Source organism: Oryza sativa, chromosome 1 (genome assembly GCF_034140825.1).
Source record: "Oryza sativa Japonica Group chromosome 1, ASM3414082v1".
Classification (NCBI taxonomy): Eukaryota; Viridiplantae; Streptophyta; class Magnoliopsida; order Poales; family Poaceae; genus Oryza; species Oryza sativa.
This window is the reverse complement of record NC_089035.1, coordinates 42,512,201-42,521,768: the sequence shown is the minus strand read 5'-3', so window position 1 is coordinate 42,521,768 and position 9,568 is coordinate 42,512,201. Positions and strand designations below refer to the sequence as shown.

General features: G+C 43.3%; 3 protein-coding genes across 5 annotated transcripts; 2 read left to right on the top strand and 1 right to left on the bottom strand.

The window, feature by feature from the left end:
* Position 1: 1 nt before the first annotated feature.
* Positions 2 to 2,547, top strand: LOC4325770 (uncharacterized). 2 transcript variants are annotated; one of them, XM_015778066.2, is made up of 7 exons: positions 2 to 309; positions 400 to 466; positions 1,133 to 1,179; positions 1,360 to 1,447; positions 1,708 to 1,841; positions 1,918 to 2,016; positions 2,159 to 2,547. In XM_015778066.2, the coding sequence occupies exons 1-7, from the start codon at positions 88 to 90 to the stop codon at positions 2,177 to 2,179; spliced, it is 678 nt and encodes a 225-aa protein (XP_015633552.1). In that variant the 5' UTR covers positions 2 to 87; the 3' UTR covers positions 2,180 to 2,547. The 2 variants fall into 2 exon arrangements, with proteins under 2 accessions (XP_015633552.1, XP_015633477.1); XM_015777991.2 differs by having other exon boundaries at positions 4 to 309; positions 2,155 to 2,547.
* Positions 2,548 to 3,186: 639 nt separating this feature from the next.
* On the top strand, positions 3,187 to 5,092 carry LOC136351260 (uncharacterized). 2 transcript variants are annotated; one of them, XM_066306800.1, is made up of 5 exons: positions 3,187 to 3,444; positions 3,545 to 3,653; positions 3,823 to 3,944; positions 4,115 to 4,236; positions 4,333 to 5,092. In XM_066306800.1, the coding sequence occupies exons 2-5, from the start codon at positions 3,557 to 3,559 to the stop codon at positions 4,622 to 4,624; spliced, it is 633 nt and encodes a 210-aa protein (XP_066162897.1). In that variant the 5' UTR covers positions 3,187 to 3,444; positions 3,545 to 3,556; the 3' UTR covers positions 4,625 to 5,092. The 2 variants fall into 2 exon arrangements, with proteins under 2 accessions (XP_066162897.1, XP_066162896.1); XM_066306799.1 differs by having other exon boundaries at positions 3,539 to 3,653.
* Positions 5,093 to 6,037: 945 nt separating this feature from the next.
* Positions 6,038 to 8,165, bottom strand: LOC4325769 (uncharacterized). The gene is made up of 3 exons (XM_015780491.3): positions 7,023 to 8,165; positions 6,470 to 6,915; positions 6,038 to 6,362 (listed from the first exon to the last, which is right to left on the bottom strand). Exons 1-2 carry the CDS (start codon positions 7,891 to 7,893, stop codon positions 6,482 to 6,484), a joined length of 1,305 nt encoding a protein of 434 aa, XP_015635977.1. The 5' UTR covers positions 7,894 to 8,165; the 3' UTR covers positions 6,038 to 6,362; positions 6,470 to 6,481.
* Positions 8,166 to 9,568: the final 1,403 nt, after the last annotated feature.

Sequence of the window (9,568 nt, the reverse complement as noted above, 5' to 3'; positions counted from 1 at the left end):
CGGCTTTAGCCGCGGATTTGTGTGGGCACAGAGGCGATAGGCCACCATCGGAGAAGGAGAGGTCGCCGAGGAAGAGGAGGAGGAGGGATGGCGGCGGCTGCGGCGGAGGGCGCGGCGGCGAAGGCGCTGCGGGCGGTGCTGGGGCGCGCGGCGAAGGCGGCGGAGCGGTCGGGGCGCGCGGCGGAGGCGGTGCGGGTGGTGGCGGTGGGGAAGACGAAGCCGGTGTCGATGGTGCGGGAGCTCTACGACGCCGGCCACCGCTGCTTCGGCGAGAACTACGTCCAGGAGTTCGTCACCAAGGCGCCGCAGGTTCGGAGTTTGATTTTCTTCGTGGATTTGCGGAATCCGCCATTTGGAAACGACTTGACTTGTGGCTGATTGATTCTGCCATTGTTGCAGCTTCCAGAAGATATCCGGTGGCATTTCATCGGCCACCTGCAGAGTAACAAGGTGAAATCACTGTTAGGTATGGTTAATTTCTTGACTTCTACTAGTTTTCTAACCAATTCCCATCATGCAGTATCGGTTCGTACTGAAGAACACATATCACATGGATAACCTGCCATTTTTCTTCAATATATCTATTTTAGAGAGAGGGAAAAGTAACAGTTATATAATGGTTAACTGATGATAGAGTTCACTACCTTAAAATGATGATTGGTGATGCAAAACTCCTACACTCACTGATGTTTTCGTCCAAGTGCCGATGTGCAGAATATAGTGTAGTAACAAGAACATCAATACATTCTAATAAACTCTTTTATCTCGTGATAATGTTCAAGCCGCCATCGTCTATGCTACTCCCCTGATACTTTCAAAGAAAAATGTTTCTGTAAAAAGGTTGAGATTACATTGTAACCATCATCACATTATAGATTTATAGTCCAGTATCCACTCTCCAGTGAACTGAGTTGTCAGTCTCTTCACTCGAGCTTCAAATGCATATTCTAGCATGCTTATTAGGCTAAAACACTAGTATTAACTCCTACCTTTTTTCAAAATGATGGTTGAAATGAACCTCTACGTGTCCCTCGGTAAGTGCAGCCTGTACACAGGGACTTAGGTCCATAAGGAACTAACCATTACAGGACATATGTTGCTCTGTCTTAATACCTCTTATTCTGTTCTGCAGCTGCTGTTCCAAATCTTCACATGGTTGAGGGTGTAGATAATGTAAAGGTAAGCAGCTTAAGCTCCGAACACTTTTAAGGGTTCAGTTCATTATAAATTACACCACACTAGTATATTGCAGCATGCTTATCTCTTTTTTTTTCCCAATAATGCTTTGATGCTTATCTGCTCCTTGTGATGATATTATATGGATATGCCAATTGATACATGATGTTGACATACTTTCAGATTGCTAACCACCTTGATCGTGCTGTTAGTAGCTTGGGAAGGGATCCTTTGAAAGTTTTGGTACAAGTAAACACTAGTGGAGAAGAATGTGAGTACAGAAAAAAAAAACGAAAATCTTGAAAATCCCTATCTTGAAGACCTATGGAATCTCATTTCCTGTTTAGCTTGATCTAATAGCATAGTTTTAGTTTTCTGGCATATCATTTGACATGTTTAAAGTCATCATCGGTTAAACTAATCTGACATCATTACAGTCATACCATTACATCAGAAAGTGCAGTGTAATGTATTGTATCTGACTTTCATGGTAGCAATGAATTTAACAAGGAAATATTTTCATTTATTCAGCAAAATCTGGTATTGATCCCTCCAGATGCGTCGAGCTTGCCAAGCATGTGAAGTTAGCATGCCCACACCTAATATTTTCAGGTCTCATGACAATAGGAATGAAAGACTACTCCTCAACACCAGAAAATTTTAAGGTGGGTTTCCATTATAATATCATCTCAAATGTAGCTCTGCATTTCACTTTCCATAAGATGTGTTATCTGAATACAGGCACTGGTAAATTGTAAACTTGAAGTTTGTAAGGCCATTGATATGCCGGCAGAACAGTTTGAACTCTCCATGGGAATGTCTGGTGACTTTGAGCAAGCGGTAAGAAATACTTTTCATTCATGTAATCGTGTCTATAGGTGAATATCAAATCAAAGTCACGAAATTAGGTTCAGAGTTCCCTGTTTGATCCTTTAGCTAAGCAGTTTTGATTTTCATCATTATGTTGGTTTTATTCAGATAGAGATGGGTAGCACAAGTGTGAGGATTGGGTCAACTATTTTTGGACCAAGGGAGTATCCAAACAAAAAGAATTGAAGCTATGTACATTGTACTCCTGACTCCATGTAAATGTGAATGTGAAACCTGATGTTTATAGATGTATAACTGAATGTGAAACCTGATGTTTATAGATGTATAACTCCAAAGAGCATATCAAAAGGAAAATTTTAGACATCACCAGAAATGGCAGTCCATGCCCTAATGGGAAGATCTTTTCCTTGAAAAACCCTGTTTGTGATTAATCTGATTTCGTACTATTAACGTGCAACTTTTTTGTCTTTGTACTACCTATGTAAAGCACTGTAAATTTGAGGCTCTTTTAGACTTTAGTACTTTTGATTGTTTCACGAACCATGGCTTTGAATTCTTTTACTGCACGTGTACAGATGTACATGTACTACTGCTCAACCGTACTTTTCAAGTTGCATTCATTTGGCCATTTAGGCCCAGATAATCTTAAGTTAAATCAACAGAACATGGCTCAGATCAGTTAATTAACAGGCCAAGTTTTCACTACCCAATAAACAAGGCCAGTTAACTTACATAGCCAGTTTACTACAGATCTTCATAGCATACTATGTCACATACAATAAGATTACTTGGCTGCTAAATTCTTGGACTTACTAATCGGTTTCCCATTTTCAAGTTTTAACAATGCAAAAGTGCCTAACTGTCATGCGGTGAGTCTCCCTGATTCAATATACGCATTACATACTTGACGATGATGTATACTGGCAGCAAAAGATTTAGCTGTTATTTACTGCAAGAGCTGATGATAACCAACAATGGTCATGCAAGAGCTATTATTTACTGCAAGAGCTGCTGATGATGATGATGAACGCACGGACGGGAGGCGGCCATGGCGTGATGTGATCGTCGTCGTCGAACCGGATTCTAGCGGGAAGGAGGAAGACGAAATAGGCCGATACGAAATTTGGGCTTGGATGTGTGGGAGCTGAAAGTCACTTGGGCCATCAGCCATCATGGCCCATACCACTAGCTCGCCTCTCGTCTCCGCGTCACTGAAATTCCCCACCCACGCATCGCACCGCACGTCGCCGCGCCGCCGCCGCCGGCGGGCTGCCCTCCCCTTCTCCGTCTCCGTCCCCGTATCCGGCCATCCTCCCCATCCATCCGCCGTGCTGCTGCCTGCTATAGCGCCCCTAGGCCGGCAGCCCGCCAAACGCTGCCCCAGCCACGCAGCCAGCCGGCTAGCCAACTTCGCTCCCGGCGACAGGGCCGCAGCGGGTCACCTACACCTCCCTCTCGCTCTTATCCGTTGCATACTTTGTTCTGCATCTCGTCTGATCGATCTTGTCCTTTTTTTTCATCTTTCTTTCAGTTGCAGGTTGCTTCTTCAATGGCAGGTTCGGAGGATTTGAGCGGTTTGACAGCTTCCCTTGGAGAGTTACACGTTGAATCATCAGCTCTGAAGGACAGTGAAATTTCTCATCCTGGTTCGTGTCGCTGCACATGCTGCTATGTATTTATATATTTGAACTGCTTATAAAGCAGCCTGCTATGTTCAAATGGTGGTTGTGTTTGTTGATAATACAAAGCAAAGGAACTAGAACTCTAGAAGTATGTCATGTTACAATAAAGTTGATTTGCGTGTGTTTTGTTCAGGCAATGCGTTTGATGATGATGCTATCGCTGATGATGATGTATGGGATGATGTTTCGGATTCTCCTGGTCATGGATCCACATTAGACAGAGAGTGGGCTCACAGGCAGAACCAGTTTCATAAGGTATGACCAAAGGCATCAATTGGATTATGGGAACTTTGCCCTATTCCTACAGGAATCTGTGAAATTCTTGTGTTCCATGTAAATCATCTTTTCTGCAATATATTTATTTAGTTATGAATTGTGAACTCATGTTTGAACCAGAATGTGTAAAGCTTTCCATTTTTCTTTAGATGGGATACAGGGATGGTATAGCTGAAGGACAGAAGGACATTGCCCAAGAGGGCTTCAATGTTGGGTTTGGGCAATCTGTGCATGTTGGCTATAAGTGGGGACTTGTTCGTGGGATTACCAGGTAAAAAAGGATATGTCATTCCAAGTGTAGTTCTTGTACACAGCTTCTTGTAGCATTCTAATTAATTTGGTTTTCTGTTTATTGTCCTTAAAACAGTGCATTAGCTAGTCTCCCAGACAACTTGAAGGAAAAGATGTTCCCCAATGTCCAGTGCAGAGGACAACTCCAAGATCTGAATAATTCTGTGCAAGAAATTTCAGCAGAAGACGCACTTCAGATGTTTCATGAGAGCATTCTTCGGAGTAGCCATTCATCAGAGGAACCAGATGCAACATTAAAGAGAGCTACAGATTCCAGTAGGTTGCAAAGCCTCTCAAAGGATCTTGTGATTTTGTTGCATGAATGCCCAGATGTGAAAGTTAGTGAAGAATTGACAGGAGATTCATAAACAAGTTGGCGGAATTGTGAGCACTACCAATCCTATGTCTGGCCTAGTTGCTACTTGTGTCGAATTTCAGTTTGCTGAACATTGAGGAAGATGGTGATTCAGGGGTGTTGTTGGAGATGGAAGCGATTCAATTCCTTGATCTCGCAACCCTGATTTGCTGTTTCAAACTCAGAAGGCTTAATTAAGCCTCAAAGACCAAGAAATTATTAAGAATGTAATTGTAAATCTTGTAACTAAGGTTTCATTGATCATATAAGCCTTTCCTTTTCCTGCTAGATATAACCGGTTTTGTATCTCTAACTCGCAGTATGCACACACACATTTCACTAGAACTTTGGCAGATGCTAAGATGATAACTTCCTGAATATCTTCTGCAGAAAGTCTGATGTATGACAGTTGCATTGTAACTTTGCATCTTCTGGTTCCAGGAAGTGTTACTTTTTTTATCAATTGAGAAGGTTCGAGCCACTCCTGAATGTTGCTACTGCCCTACTTATGTAATGTTGAATGTTGATATGGTGAATGGTCCTTGGTAATTTCAGTTTGACAGCTCATGTCAGTAAGTGGCCCGCTTATATTACATGTGGTTGGTGCGATTGGTGCATCAAGCTCAGCACCTCTTTTCGACATGTACCAGGTTGGTGAGAACATCAACACTTCTATCCGTTGCATGTTGTGAGTGTTGGTTTCCAATATTAATACCATTCATTCATGAATATACATGATTGATCTGGTTGGAGCGTTCATTGATATTTTATACAGTACCGTTATCTTGAATCTGAACTGTGAATGTCTTCCTTGGGTCTTTTGCTTGGTTGCTCCTGACTCAGTTGAATGAAATACTCCTGAGTCCTGACATGCCAATCGGCTGATTGGCACTTCTGACGGTACATGTTATTCTGAATAGATTCAGTTTATTGGATTGGAGTTTTTTTTTTTTTTTACCCAATCCAGTCGTTAAATTTACATCAGAACCTATGCACCAAATGACCAGGCAACAGAGTTTTTCCTTCCCTGTTACTTGTTACATGACATGTATTCAGGTTACATACTCGCATATCAATTCTGATTTCTTGTTCCCAGCAAGTTTGGCACCGTCTTATTGTCAACACACTTGCACAGAGACTGCTGTCACATATCCAATTCTGATTTCTAGTTCCCAGCAAGTTCAGGCCCATCACTTTACTATAGCTCCTAGTGGTATTCTGAAAAGCAACTTAAACTTGCCATCACATGTCAGTCAAGTTAGTCACAGCTCAGAACTTATTGGAAATAAGGAATGGACATAACTTATTAAGATGGAGAAAGATATGCATCTTTTGTTAGTGATTACAGGAAATATAGGAAAAATTGAATCGATAATAATAGCTCTGTACTCATAGATAATCAAGTCATGCTATTGTAGGGAGAACAAACGCTGTCAATAAGAGTTTTATTGATCTTTGCCCAAGGAATACATCCCAACACTCTTGCCACTTCGCAAGTCTCGTACACTTACTATTATTGATCACTACTAATATATCGACAAGAGCACACGAGACTTAAATGTACATGCCCTAATGTACTACACTAATCAACTCATTGTGCTCCATAAAGCTCAACTACCAGATCGAGATCTCATCACCTCAGTGATATTAAGCAGCTCTATCCTTGTCGAGCAGGTCTCTGGCACTAATATTGCAGTGACCACTGAGTTAGAACCTCGAGATGGTGATTAGTTCCAGCTAAAGTGCAAGGCCTACAAAAGCGCGTAAAAGATCAATCAATCATCAATCATATGCAAAAAATTAGAAGCACAAATTCTGCCTCCAGAAGAATTTTTACCCTATTGCTCTTTGTTCTTACCTCTAAGAGTAGTCATCTGCATGGTTGCGAAGACTTTGTAAGTGTGATGCTTTTCTTATCATCATCCTGTTGAACAGTTTCAAAGGCCTGGACAAGCATCTCAACTTTCCTCTTCTGAGCGCGGGCTAATTTGTTCACTGCCCTCCTAAGCGCATAATCAACCATCCATTCCTCGGCATTCTTCCGATCACCCATCATCTGATGCCTGAGATCAACCTTTTCAGCCTCTGGATCAGGCTCCACCGGGAGGAAATTGGGAGCCCTGGGATTAAAGAGGCGCATTTTCTCCCCCTGCTCAGATGTTGTCCTCTTAGCAATGTTCCACCTTTTTCTCTGACTGCTTGCTGCACCAGTGGGATCAGGACATGCATCTTTGAAGTTCATTCCACCGAATGCGGAGGATATGTCATCAATTGAAGATCCATTTGAAGCATCGACACCACCATCTGCAGAATTATCCCATTGTTCATCGTCAATTTACAGTGGTTTCAGGATTTCAGAATGTATATGAGATTTAGCATCAACTGAAGCAATTTGAGAAAAGAAATTTCACCTTCATATTTTGCATCCAGCTCCTCTGAAATGTCTGACTTGCAGGCATCAAAGTCCTCTGCTTCTTGATCCAGGTAAATCCCCTTCCCTCCATCGATTTCTTGTTTGCCGCCGCGAGATTTCGTCACGAACAAATCGACCGAACCACCCGAGATCACATCACTGGATCCGCAAGAACCGTCCACTGAACCATCCGAATCCCGCGCCTTGTCCTCGTCATCCCCGCGACTCCGATGATCGAACACGGCATACTCCCCCTCCCTGACCGCGGCGTCATTGTCTTCCGTGGAGAGATCACTGCAGCTCGCGCCCGAGCTCACCGTCGGTGCGGCTGCGGCGGCGGCGCCGGAGTATATCTCGACGAAGAAGCCATCGGCGGCGCCGCCGCCGTTGCTGGGCTTGCGGAACGGGGACGCGCCCTTGAGCTTCATGCTCTGCTGCGTCTTGATCAGCCGCCTCCGCGATGCCACGAGGGTTCTGAGGGGAACCACGTCCGCGTCGGCGGCGTGGCATTTGAACGAGCAGTAGGAGTACGGGCAGGCGTGCGCCGCCCCGCCGCGGAGCCCGAGCCCGCGCCCGAGCCCCCTCATGGCGGAGGAGCACGTCGCCCTGCTCACGAACGGACCACCCCCGTCGGCGAGCACCATCGCCTTCCCTCTCGCCGCGCCCCGCTCCCTCCGCGGCGGCGCGCCGGTGGCCGCCGCCGCCTCCCGCCCTCCACCCCTCGCGTCCGAGCTGCTCGTCGCCCTCATGTAGTTCGGGAGCGCCGTCCGCACAATGGCGCCACCGCGCGCGTGATCCGCCGGCAACCCGTCGTTGGAACCAAGTTGAGAATCTTTGGGCTTCTTGCGCGCTTGCTTCCTCTGCACCATGGCTTTCTTCTCGCGGTTTCTTGGAGTCCCTCCCGGAGGCGGCAAGGAAAGGAGGTGAATCTGGCGAGATGGCAATGGCGATGGCGATGGTCGGCGGCGCGGCGGGGCGAGCGGATCGATGGTTTTGGAATCGTCGAGGAGGAGGGGTTTGGATTGGGAGGTGGCGGAGATTTTGAATGGGCGGCGGAGTTGGAAGTATCCTTTGCGGCTGGAGATTCTGTGAACCCCTCCTAGTGGAGGAGTATACTTCTTCTTCCTCTGTTTTCGGGCTTTGCTGTGTGCGGCTCCGTGGCACGAGGGTGAATATATATAAAAGTTTGTTGCACTACTCTACTCTCTTGGGATGGTTTGACTTAGGCTTTCGCCGTGTTTAGGTTCAATTTTTTTAAAAAAAAATTTCAATTTTTCCGTCAAATCAAATATCTGTACACATATATGGAGCATTAAATATATACGAAAAAAACTAATCACACAATTTGCATGGAAATCACGAGACGAATCTTTTGAGCCTAATTATACCATGATTTGACAATGTGATGCTACAGTAAATATTTGCTAATGACGGATTAATTAGGCTTAATAAATTTGTCTCGCAATTTACAGGCGGAATATGTAATTTGTTTTGTTATTAGTTTATGTTTAATACTTAAAATGTGTGTCCGTATATTTAAAAAAAATTAGCACACGAACTAAACACAGCTTTTATTTAGTTCTCAAAACAAAAACTTTTCACCCATCACATCGAATGTTTGGACACATGCATGGAGTATTAAATGTGGGAAAAAAATTACACGGTTTGTGTGTAAATTGCGAGACGAATCTTTTAAGCCTAATTGCGCCATGATTTGACAATGCGGTGTTATAGTAAATATTTACTAATGATGAATTAATTAGGCTTAATAAATTCGTCTCGCAGTTTCCTAACGAAATCTGTAATTTATTTTGTTATTAGACTACGTTTAATACTTCAGATGTATGTCCGAATATCCGATGTGATAACTAAATCCAAAAATTTTCCTCAACTAAACAAGGACTTAAATATGTGGTTTTCTTTTGCTACTAGGAGTAGCTAATTAAAACTTGGGTATTTGGATAAAAAACTAGAGATAGGATGAGGATGAGGATGAGGATACTCTATTCTAAAAGAGTGTAGTTTTAGAGTGAACCAATAGTACAAAGTATTTATTTATACGATAAACTGGCAGAAATTATAATTTAGGTTTATTTGGTGGGCATATTTTGCTAGAGTATTTTAATGTAGTATGTTAAAATTGTGCTTATTAATTGTGAAAGCATTTTCACACTTAATAGCTGCCAACACAATGAATTGGATAATATGGATGGACATCCAGGAGTAGATATGTGGATATAATAGCAGAAAATAATGCATTCCCATTAGAAGAAAACATTTCATTACTTTTGCATTTATATTCTTTGCAACTAAAGAAGATGGTAATGAGTGTTTCATAAACCCTTGGATTAGCTGCTCATAAGTGCCATTCTCGTTTGAGAAAAATACATATACTAGTAGTAGATAATAGTACTTCTAGAACAATAATAAATCTAAGATAATGGTGTTAAATTTTCACCTAGTAGTAGAGCGCTATAAATGTGGAATCTGCAAGCCGATGAAGGGAGAGTAGCCCACAGAGAATCACGCGGGCCACGTGATGAC